Genomic DNA, 20,846 nt, shown 5'->3' on the forward strand with positions numbered 1-20,846 from the left:
GCACCTCCTGTTTATGTCAGTGACCAGTTCCTGAAAATCACATGTTCTGCATTAAAAAAAAAAAAAAAAGCTGATTAAAAGTCTACTTCCTTTTGTTTTAAATAGGAAAAATTACAATGTACTACACTTCAATCCCAAACACTGAATTAATTTCCTCAAAATAATTAAAGGTCAGGGAAAAGCCTATATTATAAAAAACAATCACATTATGATATAAATGCTTATTAGAGCATGGTTTCCTGATTACGCAATGGTTATCTGATTGTTACCAAACAGTTGTTTTGCTTTCCGTAACCCTGTGATGGCTCACTTAATGCCAGTGGGCTTCCAGATGCACGTGCCACAAAACATCTACCCGTGGAGCTGACATCCAACCAACTGTATTTCGAGTATAACATGAGACTTTGTCCACACATCATTTTGTTAAAATCCTATTGAGTTGTGCAGTTGTAAATTATCTGTATGCATATAACCTATAGGGTAGGTAATACATATTTAGAAATGTATGTTTATATTTTATATAAACATCAGCCAGAAACGTTGTACAGAGTTTGGAAAGCTGTGAGTGTTCTACTGGGAAAATGTGAAGAATAGACCTCCAAGTGAAGATACCTGTACCACTGGCGTCTCCCACAGATGAGAATACTGAGGGTTAATTGGAAGCAATGGAGAAGGGACTCGTACTCAAAGCTTCCCTGGCTTCAGAGCCTTCACCCTTAAGCACTGTGCCACTGTGCTGTGGCATCTGTCATCCTCACGTTTGCATGTCTCAATGGCTTCATTAGAATGCTAGCATTGTTTCAGTTATTGTTAAGTATTATTACTATTATTATTAGACACTTAGCACTCATATTCCAGGCACAGTGCTAAGTACTCATCATATATTGTTTCTTTGCTGTTCACCCCTCCATCAGCTCTGACAGAAGAACTATATTATCTCCAACTTACAAATTTAAAAAATTGAGACTTAGAGAGGTTTTGGAAGTTGCCCGCTGGGCATAACTTGTTTAAATAATGTGATCAACCACAAGCCTTTACCAAGTGCCTACTATGTACTCAGTTACATACCAGGGTTATTTAGTGCTGTATTACTGGACAAGGAACTTCATAATAGTAGGATAAGGCTCATGGCTATGGTTCAAAGACATGACGTATTTTACTAGTCCATATTTCAATTTTGTTTCTGTAATAAAGCCATGCAATTGTATCATGACCTTTGTCTCACCCTAAATAATATGGTGTAACTTATATTTTATACATTTATTTAGATATACATATGTGTTTGTTGCTAAGTTCAAGTAAGTCTGAGGTCAGAGACCCGATGACTGATGTCCCAGAAAGGAGAATTCTTATGATGCGTAAATGATAGCTGATCAAGCCAACACAACTGCTTGAGGAATTATAGCTTATAGAGTTGCTTGGCAGATGAAATCATTGACTAATTAGAAAATAATGCATTATGCTGTGCCTAGAAAAATCACAGAGCACAAGGAGCGGAACTGTGTTCTGAGTTACTACGGGCTGCCAGTCACAATAAAGCCTGTGCCTTACGTTTTCTTTTTCTTTCTTTCTTTTTTTTTTTCCCCTTATCCCTACAGCCCAGAAATTGAAACAGACCCTGGAACCTTGCGATACTGAATATCCAGCATTTGTCTCTGAGCGTACCATCAAGGAAACCTCAGGGAACATTGCTTGTGAAGACTGCTCCAAGTAAGGCCCCCACCTTCCTCCTCAGTTTAGAGCTTTCCCAGATGGGCCAATGCCGCTGGCATGCACGGGATTATATTTTGAGAGATGGAAGCATGGCTGCCCTCTTGTGTGAGGAAGTATTTCCACCAGCTCGGAAGGAAGAAAAACACTTGGCTTTGTTGGATCATTTAGAGTTTGGGAAGCATTCAAAATGCGTAAGAATGCATCCTTGAATATAGGAAATTTTTAGTCCTGTTTGTTGGTGGTTGGAAAAAGTCTTAATTGGTGTTTCCTCAACTGATGGCAATTTCAGCTCTCTGTTCTAGGAAAGTCCTTATCTTTACTGAAGGCACCAAATCTTCAGTATTCACTGAAATCTAATATATTAGAAACGTTTCTTGGTGGTTTAATATGCATTTTCCTGATTACTAATGAGGATGGATCTCTTTTTAAATTTTTGTTTGTTTGTTTGTTTGTTTGGATTTCCTGACCTTTTCATTCCTGTTGGCAGTTTTCTGTTGGGTGGTGGATCTATTTGGACTGATTTGGCTGTTCTTTCTGTTTTTTGGGTGCGATTTCTTTGCAGTCGCATACTTTACATATGTGTCTTTCTGTCTCTTCACATTTATAGATGTCCTTAGATACATGGAAATTTTCTTTAGCTTTTATTTTAACGTAGTCTAATTTATTCTTCTTTTCTTCTATGATTTGTGCATTTCGTTCTTTGTTTAAGAAATTAGTCTCTGCCCTAATGTCATAATGATAGCCCCATATATTTTTATCCTGAGTGATTTAAAGACTTGCCTTTCAGATTTAAGACTTTAATGCTTCTGGAATTTGTTTGTGTGTGTGGCACGATGAAGGGTCTAATTTGGTCCTTCTCCATATAGTCGGCCTTTTAACCAGCACTTTTATTGAATAGTCTTTATTTTCCAATATATTTATTACAACACCTGTGCCATAGGCTGAGTTCCCATATATAAGCAGATCTGCTTCCAGGTTTTATGGTTGATCAGTATACCTATGTTAACATCATGCCTCTGTAATTATTATAGCTTTATAATATGACTATATTTAGGAGAACAAATATCCTTTCCTTATTCTTCTTCTAAGTTGTCTTGGTTTTTCTTTCTTCTTTCCTCTTTCATATTAATTCTGGAATCAGCTTACTAGTTCCCATGATCCATGCTAGGGTTTTCATTAAAATTGCTATGTTATGTATTAATTTGAAGGTAATTGCTATCTTTGATAGTAAACCTTTTCCCTGAGAAACTACCTGGATCTATTTATTTGCATACATCTTTTTCTATGCCTTTCAATACAGTTTTATAATTTTCTATTAGATTTATAACTAGACAGCTTATAGTTTTTCTTGCTATCATTAGTGGCATATACTTAAAACTATATTTTCTAATTGGTAATTGCTAGCATATGAGAACATCACTGATTTCTGTACATTGAGTACCTTATATCCAAGAAATGTTCTTTTAGATCTCATAGTTTCTGTGTAGATTCTCTGGGGCTTTTTGTGTAGATAGTAATATCACTTGTAAAAATTTTCCTTTCTGATCTCCATTCTTAACTATCATTTTGTGTTTTATTGCACTGGACTTCGGAAACATAGTTGAATAGAAGTAGTGAGAGTAGGCAGCTGTGTCTTGTTCCTAATTTAAAGGAATTGCTTCTAATAATTCTATGTTAAGTATGATGTTTGCTGTAGGGTTTTTTAACTTGTAGTAAAATATAATAAAAAAATTTACCATTGTAACTATTTTTAAGTGTACAATTTAGGGGCATTAAGTACAATCACAGTGTTGTGCAGCCATAACTATTATCCGTGTCCCAAATTACTAGAGGTCTTTGATAGTTAACCATTTATTAAGTCAAAGAAAACCTTTTTAAGAGTGTGCTGTTGTTATTGTTTGAAATTTGAATGGATGTTGAATTTTATAAAAAACATTTTCTATATTCATTCCTAAAATAATTTTAATGTGTTAATATGTTGAGTTAAATTGATATAATTCAATTTTTTAAATCATGAAATATATATACTATTAATATAAATATCTTTAGTAGTAGATGGGTTGTCTATTGTGAAAACATACTTGCTTTCCCAGGATGGACATTGACGGTCATTATTATGAAAAACGAAACCATATTTCAGGATTCATGTGCTCATATTATATTGTGAACTTTTGCATCTGTGCCCAAAAAGGGGAGTGAGCTATACTTCTTTCTTGTACTGTCATTTGGTTTTGCTATTAAGGTCATTTTATTGTCACAAAATTACTTGGAGAGTTTTTCGTCTTTCTCTAATAACTGTATATTACAACAACTTAACTGTTTCTTGTAGGTTTAGTAAAACTTACCCATAATGCTATCAGTAACTGATAGGTTTTTATTTCTTTGTTTTTGTGTGAGCAAATTTTCAACTACCAAATGACTTTCTTTAGTGGTTACATATCTCTTTGGAATTTCTGAGGGGTTTTTTGGAAATGATTTTGGTGATTATATATCTTAGAAAATTCCCTACTTCATCTCACTTTTCAAGTTTGTTGCATGCATTTGTTAATAGTGTTCTTTTTTGATTAAAAATGCTGGCATATTTGTGATTTTGCCCCCTTTTAAATCAATCTTTCCCTCCCTTTCTCCTCCTCTTCCTCCCTCTCCTTCTTCTTCTTCTCTCTCCCCTCTTTCTCTTCCTCCCTCCCTCTCATGTTTTTTTCCTCCTTTCCTCTCTGCACGAGCAGAGATATATTTGTTTTCTTTTTCTTTTCAAAGAATTATCATTTAGTTTGTCTGATTCTCTGTTGTTTCTTTGATTTTCTATTTCATTTATTTTGCTTCTTATCTGTATTTATTACATTTCTTCTATGTTTTAGGGGGTTTTCTGTTGTTTCTTTTCCTAACATTTTGTGTTTGCCACTTAGCTTTTTCAGCTCCACTCATGTATAATATATTTTATGTATTTGTGTAATTTTTTCTGCATTCCAGTTGATCACCATAAATTTAATACATACGGCTTTCATTATTATGTAGCTCTAACAATTTTCTAATTTTCACAATTTTTATGTATAAATTTTAAAACAGTATTTTAAGATTTTTTAATATGTGGGTTTTGAGACTATTTTTTTATGTTTATGGATCTCTAATTACATGACATTGTGGTCTGCATAACACATATTTTTTAATATGTGTGGAGACTTACTTTGTATTCTAGTACTTGTCCGTGTGTTTTTGAAAGCAACTGCAGTTTCATTCTCTAATAACTGGGTTCAGGGATTAATATATTAGCATGTATTTGTTGGTTCAAGTGTGTTAATTGTGTTTCAAAATTTCCTTTTTTTTTAGGGATGGGGTCTATTTTAAATGGCATTTAACCTCTTACTAAACTTAGGGATTTTTCAACTCCTTCATGTCATTCAATGCATTTTGCTTTTTATATTTTGAAGTGTTATTACCATGGACATCTCTGTTTGGCATTGATAATAGCTTTCTAATAAATCATTCCTTTATCACTATGTAATAACCTTCTTTAATGCAAGTGCTTTATACTTTAATATCTATTTTGTTTGCTAATAACATAGGTACAGTAGCTCTTTTGGTAACACTTTCTAGGAACATTTTCCCCCTTTCCTCCATTTTCAATGTTTTTTAATCATTTTGTGTTAGGATTCTATCTTATAAATAGACTATAACTTGATTTGAAATATCTCTATTATTACTAGATTTAATCTTTCAAAATTTTGTGGTTACCAAAAAGTTTGGATTTATTTCTGTTGCCGTTTTATGTGGGCTCTATTCTCCTTTTTTTTTTCTTTCTTCCTTCTTGCCTGCCTGCCTGCCTGCCTTCTATTGGATTTATTGAGTTTTCTCTATTCCTTTTTTTCCTTACTAGTTTGTGAAGTATAGTCTTTTCTTTTAGTAGTTAGCCTTAACTTTTTTGACATATTCTAATTGGTCAGGATCTCTTCTCTCCTCCAGGACAAAAAACTTATAACCCTCTAACTTAGATTACCTCCCATCTCTTTCATGTGATATTTTCTAACATTTTAGTTCTTTTGTGCTTTTAAATCCACTAAATACTGTATTATTATTGTTTCTGCCTATCATAAATGAAATGTTTACCAATTTGTTTACTCACCATTGCTTTTTTATAAACCATTGCTTTTTTGTTTTATAGTACTTTGGAAGTTGTTGCAAGAATGATCTGGGAGTTGTAAATTCTCTCATTCTTTGTCTAAGACACATTTTTTAAATGTACTCTGCAGGAATAATTTATCTCCATACTATGTAAATCAAAATATTTTAAAGATACTATTCCATTGTCTTCTGGCTTTTAGTTTTGCACCTTTGTAAATAGTCTGTCTTTTCCCCTTCTCTGATGGCTTGTAAACTGTTTACTCTTTCTTTAATTTTCTGAAGTTTCACTGCAGTATGTCTAGATATAAATTTATTTCTGTTTGTTTATGTACTTTATTCTGGATAATTTCCTTCAGCTTATACTAGAGTTCATTAATTTCTTTTTGATTGTGTCTAGTCTGCTGCTGCTTAAAGAATCCATTGAGTTTTTAATACGGATGTCTTTTTATTTCTGGAAGGTTTATTTGCTTCTTTTAAAAATCTGTGTATTCTTTTATAGACAGCCTTATTCTTAAGTTTCCTACAGCTAATTATGAAGGCCTTTTAAGATTGTTTTAGTAGTTTAAATTTTGAGAGTACTGATCCTCTTCTTTCTTGTGTCTGCTTTCTGTCATGGTAGATAATTTGCTCATGTGTTTTGTCATTTTTTACTATAAACTGATGTTTACCATTAATTATTATTTTTCTGAGGACAAAATAGAGCTTGAGTTTCTCTTCACAACAGGTTTACATTTGGGCTTCAATGATATATCCTATTGATACTGAATGTCTGGGGATAATTGTTATGTAATTTTTTGTATTTAGGAGTTTCTGCACCATATAATTATAGTAAATATTTTTTCTAAGCAGCATGTAGTTTAGGCTGAAAGTTTGATTTCAGAGTCCCAGATTATCAGCTTTTTACACTTAGTTATAAATGTACAAGTTGGCATTTGGTATCTTTTCTTGTAAGTTTGTGTGTGTGTGTGTGTTTAAACATGCTTGTTTTGTTTTACTGTTTCATTTCCAGCATGTCTAAGTGTTTAGAGCAGAATGGCTTCCATACTTGCCCAATCTGCCATGTTATATTTTACTATTCTGACAGAAGACTTTTGAGAGCAACCACAAGAAAGCAGTGAAGTGTTGTGGTTTAGTGCAGGAGCTGTGGAATCCGAGAGCTCAGGGTGTGAGTTCTCACTCTAGCAGTTGCTAACTGTGTAACCATGAGCAAGCACCAACACACTCTGAAACTCAACTTCTTCCTGGGTAATTTGGGGAATAATAATAGTAAGCATATCATAGGTTTGTTGTAAGAATGAAGTGGGAAAATTTATGTTGTGAATTTAGCATAATGCCTAGAACAGAGTAAGTACTCAGTCAATGGCTGCATTTAATACAAGCGTAATACCATACAAACTTAGCCATAAACCATTCTGTTGAAATGTGAATTTTCCTTTCCGTAAGTCTAACATCACTTCACTGCTTTAGAATTCCCTGTGGCAAAAGGTGCAACATATAGATAGATAGATAGATAGATAGATAGATAGATAGATAGATAGATAGATAATATATGTATATATATACATATATATTATATATATAATATATATGTATATATATGTATAGATCTCAGATGATCAAAGTTCATGTATGACTTAAGGATTGTTAACAGTTCATGACTCTGTGAAGTAGACTCTACTGATTCGATAATGATTGCAAACGTTTTTGACCAGAGGGATATTATATCCTGCATTATCATAACTACAAACGCCATGAGGTGGCCAGGATCTTTCAGAGAATGATAGGCAATTGTATTTAGTGGAGTAAGTTAGATTTCTTATTTCCATCCTAAATGAGAAAACAAATAGAACCGAGACAGATAATTGTAGGGCAAGTAATATGTTTCCTTATTGACTCATAATTAGAAACCAATGACATGAATGCAGTTTGATTAAAATAAGCAACCTAACGATTTCAAACTAAAGAGAAAACCCCCTTACATTCAGTGAGAGGTTACTGCCTGCCTGCTATGGCCCAGAAACTGCTGGTCCTTGGAAATCCAAGGATAAAGAAGATACGAAGTTGATTTGAAGGTGTTTACACCCACCATGACTAGTCTGTTTCAAATCTTGAATTCCATGCTGGGTTGAAGACTCACAGGAGGTCGAGAAGTTGAGTAAGACCTTATACAATGTGCTGGCAGCAGTGGAAAGATCGCAGGCTTTGAAGGATTTTCCTTTCAAAGCTTTATTTCAAGACCACCCCCCAGCAGTTCAGTCATACTCTACAGAAGCAAAACCATAAAGGCTCAGGGGTCAGAATGGGGAGAGGAGAAAGGGCTCCTTTCTTTTTTCATAAGCTTTTTATTGACGTATAGCACATAGAGAAAAATGTACAAACTGTATGTTTGCAGCTTGATGAGTTTTCCCAAGGTGGGCACATTTATATAACTAGCACTCAGGTTAAGAACTGAAAGAACATTGCAAGCCCCCCCCCCCCCCGGGAGCTCCCCACCAGCCCCCTTCTAGTTACAACCCCCACTTACCATAAGATAACCACTCTATTGATTTCTCACATCATTGATTGCTTTTACTTGTTTCTAATGTCAACTTGTGAGATGGCAATTTAGTTCATAAGACATGATGGTAGATGTCTGACTGACTTTGAGGGAGGTTTCTAAGGAATTCACTTGGAAAACAAAATAAGGCCTTAGGGAAAAATATTAAACATAGCTTAGGACGTCAGTGTCTGTTATATCCAGGATACTGGGCTACCCTGTGGGGAAACAGTGATAAATGAGTCACACATGATCCCTATCCTCATGGAGTTTACAGACAAGTAACCAGGCAATATCAACACTCCATGCTTAGAGAGGGTTACATGGGAGCATAGAATGGAGCCTTGGGTTGGTCAGGAAAGGCCTCCTGGAAGTGACCTCTAATGTACCACCAACACACAGAGGAGTTAGCAGGTGAGAGTATCCAGGTAGAAGGAAGAGCCTTAAGTAGACAAGAGAAATTGTGGTTTGTTCAACAAATTGTTAGAAGTTCAGGAAAGCTGGAACACAGAGTTGGGGCTGAGGAGAGATGAGAGAGAAGACAAGGAATGAGAAAGGGCCAAATTGTGTTGCCCCTTTAATCTTGTCAAAGACAACTAGTCCTTTGAAAGACTTCAGACACTGAAGTCAAATGATTTCAAATGAAGTTGAAGGACACCAGTGTGGAACAACAGAAAGGTTCTCTTTTGAGGATTAGAAATTGATAGATCAGCTTGGGTAACTAGTTGAATGAGAAATCAATTCACAACTTTTTTTTTTCCTCTAATCCAAAAATCTTTGTTATAAAATTATGGTATCATGCTCATGTCACGTAAAAATAGGCTCATAAAAATAGTCACTTTGGGAGCTTGAGAAGGAGTGAACCCTTTTATTCTTGTCTTTCTGTCTTGCATTGCTCCATTTTATGAAATAAAGTGTATTAGAAAATATATCTAAGTATTTACCAAAACGTTTGTGAAGATAACATTTTGCATTTCATATGATCTTTGTATTCTTAGAATGCAATACGTTAAGGAAAAAAATAATACTGACTTTTGTCATCTTTCCCTTCTTGATCTTGGCCAGGAGATCTTTCAGTATAATGGCCAACACATTTGGTGGCAACCAGGAAGCCAAATTTGCATGGTCTACGTTACATCTAATTCGTGTAGAAATTTGTAAACCTTTGCCTGGAAAGAATGAGATTTTGTAGGACTAGTTCTCTAAGACAATTACTAATTTTTGATCAATTTTGTAGGGAACTTCAGGTCAGGGGCAGTGACATTCAAAAATAACACAATTCTACAGCATTTGGCCAGAAGCGAGTTGGAAACTGAGTTTGGTGAAAATTACAGTATTTCAGAAATTACGCACTAAGATCTTTTTCAAAGAAAAACATCTCGCCTCCCACAATGGAACATACAAAACTATGTCCATTACAAACCATTCTCAAGGCAGCGATTACTTCCCTCCACAAGTAACGGCAAACCATAGAGCAACAATCCCTAAGAGCTGTGCGCCTCCCAGGAGACCATGCTTCATGTTGCAGTGTGCTCGCAGCCTTCCATCTCTTGGAAGAAATCACATGACCTTGGTGCCTAAACATGTTACTATAACTCAGGAAACCATGTCAGGTGCTTCTAGCTGAATAGTGAAAGTCTTCTTGGTCTCCAAGGATCTTTGAAGACTGGCTGCCCCCAACCCCATTTCCGTGTCCTATTTCCAAAATGACTTGATGGTTTTATGTGGAAAATACATCACGCAGTGACTCAGTTACTCTAAATAGAAACATATAAATTGGCGACTCCAAAAGTGGACATTTATCTGTCTATATTATAGACAGATATATTATAACAGAGGGACAGTATGCAATGTTTGAAAAAGAATTTTCAAAAATATAGGGTTTATTAAGAATGCAGGAGCCTAAAAGAAAATACGAATTTACATAAGAATGTCATTAGGGTTGGTGGTTTGGCTGCTCTAACCAATAATTTTCGTCATTCAATATCCCACTGATTATTAAATTAATCTGTTACTCAAACAGCAATCAAAAACAACTCAGCCCATATTTTCTGGGCATTTGTGACTGTCAACAAGTTTAACAAAATTGGATATCTGAAAAGAATGTAATGTTTTACTATTTTCCAATACATTGCTTTTCTTCTAGATACCCCTTCAACCTTCGCTGAGAAAAGGATCCACAAAGGTTTCCTTGGAATGAAAATCAATTGCTAACTTAAATACTAATATCCAGTTAAGAAAAGTAATTTAATCAAAAATAAAATTAAATACGTAACATTTGCAATGCTAAAGCTTTAAAAATCTTGTCACATTTCAATGCTGGCAAGATATTAATTTTTAAGGCAAATCAGATATATATTTTTTTGAGTGTGTCTCTTTTTTTAGTGCTATCACTCATCACTTTTCATAAAAATTATGTTGCCATCAGTTTCGCTTTGGGATCTGCACACAAGTTTTGCTCATCTTTCTGGAAGCCCCCAAAGTTGTGGCTACACTTTTCTTCTCTCATCACTTTTCCCCACGCGCCTTTCATTTATCTACTAAGCTGAAAGAAAGTAATTGGTCTCGAAGCTGTGTTGACATGTTTCGTGGGCTACAGTTCAGAGAACCATAGTTCAGGGATTCCTTTTTCCTACAAACTACTCCAATTTCCTGTTGAGGTCTCACGCTGGGTGGGCCATTTACCACAAGTCTTCAGACTGTTCTCAGCAAATGTCCTGCAGGTGTTCTTATCAACAGGGCCTTCTGGAAATGACCTGTAAAATGGACCCATTGAATAATGGGGACATGGTGTCTTCCCTAAATAATGGCGAAGAGGATGGGCTCTGGGACTGGACTACAGTCTGGGCTACCACACTGAACAGAGCAAAGATTTTAACCAGTTATCTAAACATTCTGGGTTTCAGTCTGCTTATCTCCACAAGGGGCATAATCCCTGCTTCGTAAGATCTATATGTGGGTTAAAAAAATGTATAATCCTCCTACTTAGCACAGCACCCAGCACAGCGTAAATGCTTCCCAAATATTTTTAAAGAGCACAATGCACAGACCCGTCTGTGTTGACGGGGATATAGGAAAACCACAGAATTCCAGTCAGTCGCCTCTTCTGGATATCTTAGCCTAGAAGGTGCAACTAATATTATCAGTCGGGAAAAGTAGTTTGTGAGGTTTTTGCTCCAATGAAACTGTCCTAGATAAAGTAGATCTTGGATTTTTACCACTTCCTGGATCTATTTGAGCTCTTGGTCTGTAAAAAATTTGGAATTCTAAATGAGGGACTACACATACTCAATAGTGATCAGATATTTCATGGCACAAATTAGACACAGACTTTGTCAGTGGGAGTACATTAGTGTCATGAACAATATAATTTGTAGGCATTAAAATAGAACAGGTTTTAACCACTTAATTTGCAAGCATACACTAATTTGTTGAAATAGTTTTGTATCTCCTGCTCTATAGACTCCTGCCAAACTACTGTACTCAATCTTGTTTGAAACATGTAAATAAATGTTATTCAGTTTCCCATGAAATCATCATTGGCCCTTTCCAATGGGTTTAGTTCACTTCTAAACAACGCAACTTTCCATTCTGCAGTGAGATTAACACCAAGGTTCAAATTCTTCCTGTTGGACATTGAGGGCTGTACATTTATTGTCCTCCAGGTTTTCCACTGGTGTCATTTACTCACTTAGACCTTGCTATGTTGGCTGGTAATGTGCAGTGCTATGGGTCACCCAAATCAAAATAGTTCGTGTCACTTTGACTTTCCCAGTGTCACGCCCATGCCACGGTACAGGAAACAGCCTCCTTCACCCTGTATAGTTTTGCTTGCTGTTCTGCATCTCAGAAAATGATACGAGTAACTTCTGGATCCTAAGGGTGGTTTCTTTCCAGGACAGAAGATTTAAAATATGACTCTATCTAATCTAAAAGCTCTCCAATGATTTGCCATGTAATGTTGAAGACATACCACTCATCCAGTCTATGTTTTTATGTTATGGGTCTGGGACCAGGTCTGAATAACTCAATGCTAACTCTTACAATGAACAGTCTCGTTAGTGTTGTACATTGCTAAAACATTTGGCTTTAAACTTTTGAAAAGGGCAGGGGGAGGTAAATGCTTATCTTGGGAGTTTTATTTTGAATTGTTGAAATAGTGTCAAAAGATGAAAACAGTCCAAAAGCATTAGAATAATTGAGATGAAAAACTTTTGATTTTTCTACCAATTCTTCTGAATCTCAACTCAGTGAAGCACTTTACTGGAGACAGGACTTCACTGATTCTCTTTCTCAGATGCTCACAGGAAAAAAAGGTGCCCTTATTTCCAGACGCAATGATGATTACAACTTTGAGGTCCCAGATAGAATGGCCGTTGTTGTGTAAGTGTTGCTATCTTTACTTGCCCTTTGATAAGCAGTGTTTGGAGAGGTTTTAGTACAGGAAATGTTGTAAATTACTGTTTTCCCTCACAAGTCCATGATGCAAAATGAGAGGGGCGTATGTCTATAATGACTAGGCAGGTCTCTACCTGACATGAATTAGTCTCACAAACAATTTCCCATTTGTACATTTCTTAATGTGTGGGAAAGCAGGGTGGGAGCACATGTAAGTCTGGCCGGGCTCTCGACAGAGTGAGGCTTTCCTCTTCCATGCTGGAGGGTAGGAGACCAGCAGAGCCAAGGAATATTTTTAGAATGTTTATTTGCATGTGGAATGGAGGAGTGCAGAGCTGTATCCACACTATTGACATGTGCAAGCTGCATTTCTGCGGTGTATTGTCTCCATCCCAATGGCTGTTTGTGCTGTGACGCCCACCATCCCTACCTCAAAGAGCAGTCTGTGCTCCTCCCTTGGGCTGCCCAGTGCTGCACCTGAAGTGGCTTAGCGAGTTGCCAAAACCCTATAGATGTGTGTTTATTAACTCTCCAGCTTGCCCTCCATTTGTTTAACTTGGAAAGACTTTATATATTCCTATGGGTATTAAAAACCCATCTGATGTATTAAAGGAGCTCAAAGGATCAAAGTAGAAATGCTGCTTGAAATGCAGCATATTGAATATAGACTTAAAATTTCTAGACACAAACCACTTTTTCATGGCATATTTTGTATACTCAAGAAGCAAATTCATGTTTTCATGATCAGCTTTTCTTTGGGACTTGGAATTTCTCTTTTTCTTCAGGTGACCTGCACTCCCACCTTTTAAGGATAACTCATGATTTTTACAAGAAGACCCGTTGGCAACCTAGGGTAGAAGCAGGCCTTAATCTCAATATGATTTTCATGCCTAGGAAGATGTAGCCCAAGAACCTTCATAGACACATCAGTCCCTGGCTAATGACCAAGGTTCTTTGTGTGTTTGGAAGAAAAATAGGTGGAGAGGGTACAAAAAGAGGATCAGAATCACTCATGAGCCACAATAATTAGAGGTGTAGATGATCAAAGTCGGAAGGATGTGGGAGAAATTCTCAGGCGAGAGTCATTTTATCAGATGCTTCTCAAACAAAAACTGCTACACTGACTTTTAGAAAACAAATTATATATTTCATGAATGATTCCATTTCTACTGAAGTAGATTGCCCTGGCAATCTTAGATTATTTTGGTAAATCCAAGCTTAGATGAGAATTCATATGTGATTATTGTTTATTGCATGCCTGTTTTTTGCCAGGAACTTCATGTCCATTTCCATATTTATGTTTCTTTCCAATTTTTCATTTCGTGTGCATTTCACCAAGTGGGAATCTAAGGCTCAAAGAATTGAAGTCTCCTGACCAGTGTTATAGAGCTGAGTGGGATCAAGGTCTGCCTGATTCAAAGCCTGATACAGAATTCCTGTGGCATCCAGTTAAATGCCTCTCTGTTACGGTACCAAGTCACCTATGTAGCCACATGTCAGACTGAGTTCATCTCACAATCAGGGTTTGCTTTGGAAACTGACAATTCCACCATTTACTTGACCTATGGGAAGAAATCTACAAACATCCAATTGGACAAGAGCCACACATTTCCTGCAGATCTCCATCAGACCTGCTTGGGGGTTCTCTCATAGCACTTACCACATAACTGTCTAAGCAGCTCTTTATTTCTCTTCCTCCCCCACCAAATCAGGTGAAATAGGCTAGCCCAGTGGTAAAAAGTGATTCTGACTTTGGTGTCACACAAACTTGGGTTTGAGTTCTCAGTGCCATCACTTCCTAACTGGGTGATATTTGCCACCAAGTGACACTCCTTTCAGTTGCCAACTGCTTGTCTGTAAAATGAAGATGCTAATAGTGCCTGCAGGGGTTAGGTTGATGTACACATCACGAGGTACAATTATAAAAAAGGTTTTTTTCCAGCATCTAGCGTTTAGTTGGCACTCAATGGCTGAGAGGTCTTATATCGAATTCATTGTAGATGGGGACCTGTGATGTTTAATTCCTATATTCCTAGCGCTTAACATAGGGCCTCGTATATAAAATCATGGTCAGAAAATTGTTGATTGAAGCAAAGTTTCCCAAGAGAAGAATAACCTTGTAAAGCGTGAGCAACAGGGGAGGGGTGGTGGAGTGTAATTCTAGTATCTGAGACACCTGCTATTTAGTGTGATATTTGAAAACAAGTGTCTGTTTTGAAAACAACTAGAAGCTCAGATTCCCAAGAGCCAAAAGAGCACTTTGTGATTTTCCTTAGGAAAAGAGAAGGTGGTCCAGAGAAGGGAGGGGGCTTACCTAAGGTCCCGAAAGAATGGAGCAGCTGATGCCAAACCCAAAGCCCAATGGACAGCCCCACGATTCAGGAATCTTTCTCTGCATCATTGCTTCTTCTTCATAGCTGATACTTCTAAAATAGTTATTAACTGACTGACTAAATACATAAATAAATATTATACAAAGTGTGATACACAAACATGGTGAGCAATTTGACTGCGTAGTACAGAAGGACATGTAATGAGAATTAAGTTTCCCCACACCCGTGACCCCCTGCAACTTCTCTAGAGGGACAACCATTATTTCCAGGTCCTCGGGAGGCCTGACGCAAATGTACACATACAAGTATATTGAATGTTTCACCACTCATTTTTTTTTTTTTTACAGGAATGATAACATACTATATATACTGTACTTCGTTTTTTTTTTCGCTTGACATATCTGAAACTATCTTCACATCATTATGTAGATTTGTCTTTTTTGTTTGTTTGTTTGTTTTTGATGGTTACCTGCGATTCCATTTTGGAAGATGTTTTCATTTCACCAAATTGGACTTTTGGGTTGTTCCAAAATGTTGACTACTTGAAACAAAATAGAAAGGAATATCCTGTGTAACATGTAATTTATCCATATAAATTGCTAGAAGAATTGATGGGTCAAAGGATATGCATGTTTGTAATTTAGGGAGATCCTGCAAATATGCACTTTGGAGATATTAAACCAATTTGCCCTCCTACCAATTTATGAAAATATGTTATCGATGAAGTGTGTAATCAAAATGTTTTGCCCTTTGCCAATCTGACAGATGAAAAATAGAATATCATTGTTATCTTAATTTTTCTTTTAATGACTGAGGTTGAATATGTTTTATGTGTGTTATATTTCTCTTTTTGTGTACTCTAATTATGTCCTTACCTCTATTTTTCTCTTAAGTTGTTAGTCTTATGTTGTTAGTCTTTTTTTTTTAAGGTATTAGACTTTTATATTGACTTTCTATAGTAAGAATATTAACTATTTGTCCTACTTATTGCATCAAAAACATTGCGCATCATAACAATTTTTTCATTACAAAAGTAATACATGGCTGTTATGAAAATGGTAGAGAACTACCTACAGTCTCATCATCGAGGAGTAAAACTACTGATAAAATTTAGTGTGTTTGCTCTCATTCATGTTTTCTGTAAGGTGTTTTTTTATGGGGATAAATATTGTTTTATAGCATGGCTTTTTGTACTTGAAATGTCATAGCATAGTTCATTGCCCTTAAATATTTCTGCAACATAATTTTGAAAAATTACCACACAGTATGCAGATTTGCTAGTTGCTTTAACCAGCCCATTTATGCTGTTTGTAATATTTGCTATGTAAGCGATGCCATCATAGATGAATGTCTTTACTCCTCAAACTACGTAGTGATATTTTTAGTATCAATTCCTAGAATCATTCTTTGTTAAGATAAATCTTGATGATGGTAGTTACATAATATAGATGTGTTTCTTTTGATTCCTTTTCCTCTTGCTTATTGGGGCGGTGGGGTGGATAAGATATAACTTTTATAAGGAACAGATAATAAGAAGTTATTTTCCAAAAACACTCCTCCAGGAAAATATGGTGCCAACTGAGAGTGGAACGGTAAGTGATGTAAATTTTTATTTCTCATGTGAAGGAGATAGGAGACTTCTGTTTGTAATTTAGCCTAAGACATAAGAAAAACAAAAAATGCAGTAGTGATAGACAGGTTTATACATTTAAAGCTTTTGTTAGTAATTATTTATAAACTTCCTTACATTTTCTTTTTGTAAGCTCAGTTTTTAAAAAAGGTATTGACTTCTAGCAGGGTGCCAAGTTAATTATTTCAACTTAATAATGAGCAACAGTAAAATGACATTACACAGGCTTGTTGAGGGGTTATAGAAAAATGAGCTTCAGAAACACTTTGTGAATGTGTGAGCATGGCTATAAGTACAAGTAATCAGGAAAATTAAAGCAACATGAAAAATTGTTGAGATTAATGAACCTTGATTAAAACAGGATAAAGTGCTCAAGGTTGATAAAAAGTCACACAGTTCTCTGAGCAGGCCTGTGTGTTCCACAATGCTTATGTTAGTCTATGGTAAATCTCTCAAATGAATTATGCTAATGCTATTGATTCCAGCCATTTCCTGGCTGGCCTGTTCATCTATTCTTATGTCATTTCTGCGTTGTAAAGAACTCTGGCTTCAAATGCATGCCTATCAAGCTCTGAAAACTGAATTGGTTTTTAAGAACAGAGGCAAAACAGATACTGTACAATCTTGTTTTCTGGGTTTGGAAACTGCGGGCTAGAGAAAGAAGAGTTGAATGGTCTGGGCATTTAGGGTAATTCTAGAAATGCTTTCAAGCTATGTCTCTACATGCTATGTGAAGTGGTGAATTCAGATAAGCATCTAGTAATTCGCACATGGACTAGGCTAGAGGCTAACATATGCTGGCCTAGTGATGGAGATGAATTAAGAGAAAGGTCTTGAATGCACATTAGCTTGAATTCCCCACTTAAATTTCCTATGGTACATACAACATCAATCCATCAGGTGTTTCCTGAACCGTGGTCTCCACTTGTTTTTAAAAGTAAAATTGGACAAGGCCAAAATGATGGCTCTTCTTTTGGGGGCACCTGTACCCATGGACAGTTTCATTAGACCATTTGGCTTAGACAGTAAACCATATAATAGGCTAGCTAGCCATATTGTGATTATCTCCCATCTTACGTTATTAGAGCATCCCTTGTGATTTATTTTTTAGATGGTCACCATGAGCCAAGAATTTTTTTTTTCCACTTTTTAAAATGATGCCAGTTTTCTACATTAGTTTTCTCTTTCAGAACATTTATCAGTAGGTATCAAACACAGGAGGGGGCTCATTAGAATCATCCCGGGCGATTATGGAAATGTAGGTTCCTGGGCCTCATCCTGATCCTACTGCTTCCCAGTTTCCAGGGGGTGAGTCTGGGAATCTGTATTTTTGGCCACATCCCCCAGGTGTTTCTGATGTACAGCCAGGCTGGGAGACTTCTGCAGGATCTCCTAGGATATAATACAATAGGACGTGACAGTACTTTTCCTGCACTTCTTTGCCAAAAGCTTGATTCTCTCGCTTTCTTTCTTATTGGCATAAACTAAGAAGAAGCCAGAAATAACTCAGAAAAACAAAAAAAGAAGAAGAAACCAAGGGTAAAGTAATGCCAAAAGTTTCATCTGCACCGTAGCCTCCTCAAAGATTCAGAAGTTGTTTGTAATGAGGTCCCACCAATGTGTGTTCAGGACCACACCTACCATGTTCCCCCGTAAATAAGACCCAGCCAGACAATCAGCTCTAATGCATCTTTTGGAACAAAAATTATTATAAGACCCGGTGTTATGTATATTATATTATATTATACTATATTATATTAGACCCGGTCTTATAGTAAAATAAGACTGGGTCTTATATTAATTTTTGCTCCAAAAGACACTTTCGAGCTGATTGTCCGCTAGGTCTTATTTTCAGGGAAACAGGATAGGAGGTGTTGTTATAATGCAGCTGGGCTCGGAGATAGATCACCGACCCAGGGTGTAAAGTTGAGTTTATGGGAAATGAGTGACAGTGAAAAAGGGATGAGTAATCATAAATGAGCTGTGAATCAGAGCTTCGGGAAAACCTGAACAGAATCCGCCCAGACGTCACTGGCACATTGAGGAGGAAGAATTGCAGAACCTGTGTCCCAGGATCTTGGAGAAAGCAGGTAATCCCTCCCTGCGAGGGGTGTGCCCCACCATAGACCAAAGCCAGGTGATACAGGATGTCAGGTATCACCTTCAATTTAGAAAGGGAAGAAAGGAAACAGGAGGGGATTCCTCCAGATTACCGTACAGTGATGTTTGAAGGATGAGACAAATTAACTGTCTAGTATATCATGGCAGACATTTCCCCTCTCATTTCAGTATATATTTTATTTCTTTTTCTAATTTGTCTTCTGTGATGTCACTTTTCCCCTCTGAAGTAGTCTTTTTTTTCCTAGTATTTAACATTGTTTTAATGCAAAATACTATAAGGTACAACCCTGCTGTTTTTAGATCAAAGTAAATGTATATTTTTAAGTGCATCTATTTATGAACTAATTTGTTCACTGTGCACACCTGTGGTGACATACACTGTAGTAAACACCAGGGATTGAAAATCAGATAAATTGGGCTCTTGCCCTCGATCTTGTAATCAAGTTGTATGACATTCCTGAAAAGTCATTGCATCCCCAAAACAGCTTATTTTGCCTAATTTCTAAGACTCCCCTTTCCTCTCACTAACATCAGTGAAAAAGTAGTTGCTTCTAAAAGTTGTGCTGTTTTGTCCAAGTGGACTTGAAAACCTCAAGCAACCAAATTCCGTTAAGGTTGGAAAATTTGGTCACAGTACCTGGAAGAACCATAGTAAAGTCCGTACCAACTAAGGTCATGAGTGTGTCCCTTTTCTTTTAAACTTTTATCTTTTGTCCCCTTAAGTTATTAAGGTGAATATACCAGTTACCTTTTCTCATCCTAAAATTTTTATGCTGGAGACATAGCCTGGGTATCTTGAGGCCATGTTTGTCCGGTGGGTTTGAGAAGTGCTGTAGGAAGGTATATTCACAGGTATAAGATGAAATGCTGTATATGCACATGTAACTCATCAAAAAATTCAATAAAATGCTGTATAAAATTCAATAAAAATTCAAAATAAAATATGAATATACATCTACAGGCATGAAATCACATGCTGTATATGTATATGAGAATATCCAAAGAAATGAAATGTAGTATATGCCTAGATTAAAATGAATTTATTCCTTATTCCTCTTAGAAAGTTAGAATTCATTTTAGCCTGTTAAAGGTTCTGGGAAGTCCTATAGTAAACTTACCCACTGAGCTGTTTCTAACCAGGAATTCACCAAACATGCCTCAATATTTGGCAGAATAGTTTTATAAAACAAATCTTGAGAACCACTCTATTAAGCTAATGATTTCCATTACAGATTGAATGAGATAGAAATTAGTCATGACTATTAAGATAGTTATAAGAGATTAAATGCTTTGGACATAATGCTAAGATATGTAACGCTAAGACATAATGCCAAATAGGTAAATATTAACCTATAGGTACATTTATTTAGCTAGGATGTTTAGTTGGACGGTCTAGACTAGAGAGCCATGTGCCATAGAGAAAAGAAGTTGTCAGATGTCTGACTGGGTGTGTGAAATGGAGGCTAACTGCTTGCCCGTTCAATTAAAAAAAAGAGAAAGGAAAGACATGTTGTCTACCCTGAAAGATTCTTCTGGCACCTTCCCAAAATACATTTCTTGACAATAGAACCATAGGGAGACCTAAAAGAGGCATAAGCATTCATTTCTCTGTCCTTAGTATCCAAAGAATAATGAGTCCCATGGTTAGGACCTTCTCAATAATGTTTATCTTCAGAAAATGTCCTAGCCTGTATTACTGTGGTATTTTTTTTATCTCTCACAAGTGATAGCTTGGAAATTAACTTAAGGGAAAAGATGTAACAAGTGTCAGAGTTAAGAAAAAAATTTGACACTTTTTTTTTTTACCTTTTAATGGTCATTGGAAAAGATTAATTTGGAAACTTGTTTATGGTAATGTGATAAACAAAATTGAGAAGAATAGTGTAGTGGACCCATGTGTCCCTATGACACAGCTTCACCAATTATCAGCATTTTACCGATCCCATCTCATTTTAACCCCATGTACATTCTCCTTATGATTATTAAAATCATTAGT

At 36.2% G+C, this 20,846-nt stretch overlaps 1 protein-coding gene across 3 annotated transcripts in view; it reads left to right on the top strand.

The window, feature by feature from the left end:
• The window catches only part of CACNA2D3 (calcium voltage-gated channel auxiliary subunit alpha2delta 3), an 829,919-nt gene that overhangs the window by 783,312 nt on the left and 25,761 nt on the right, over positions 1 to 20,846 (top strand). For all 3 annotated transcript variants that reach the window (XR_002136724.2, XM_074313124.1, XM_074313125.1), the window contains one exon: positions 1,599 to 1,710. Coding sequence is in view for 2 of the 3 variants with exons in the window: in XM_074313124.1 (XP_074169225.1) it covers positions 1,599 to 1,710 (112 nt within the window). In the remaining variant the exon portion in view is untranslated. The remainder of the gene's footprint in view (positions 1 to 1,598; positions 1,711 to 20,846) is intronic.

This window comes from Rhinolophus sinicus, linkage group LG10 (assembly GCF_036562045.2).
Source record: "Rhinolophus sinicus isolate RSC01 linkage group LG10, ASM3656204v1, whole genome shotgun sequence".
In the NCBI taxonomy this organism is placed as follows: domain Eukaryota; kingdom Metazoa; phylum Chordata; class Mammalia; order Chiroptera; family Rhinolophidae; genus Rhinolophus; species Rhinolophus sinicus.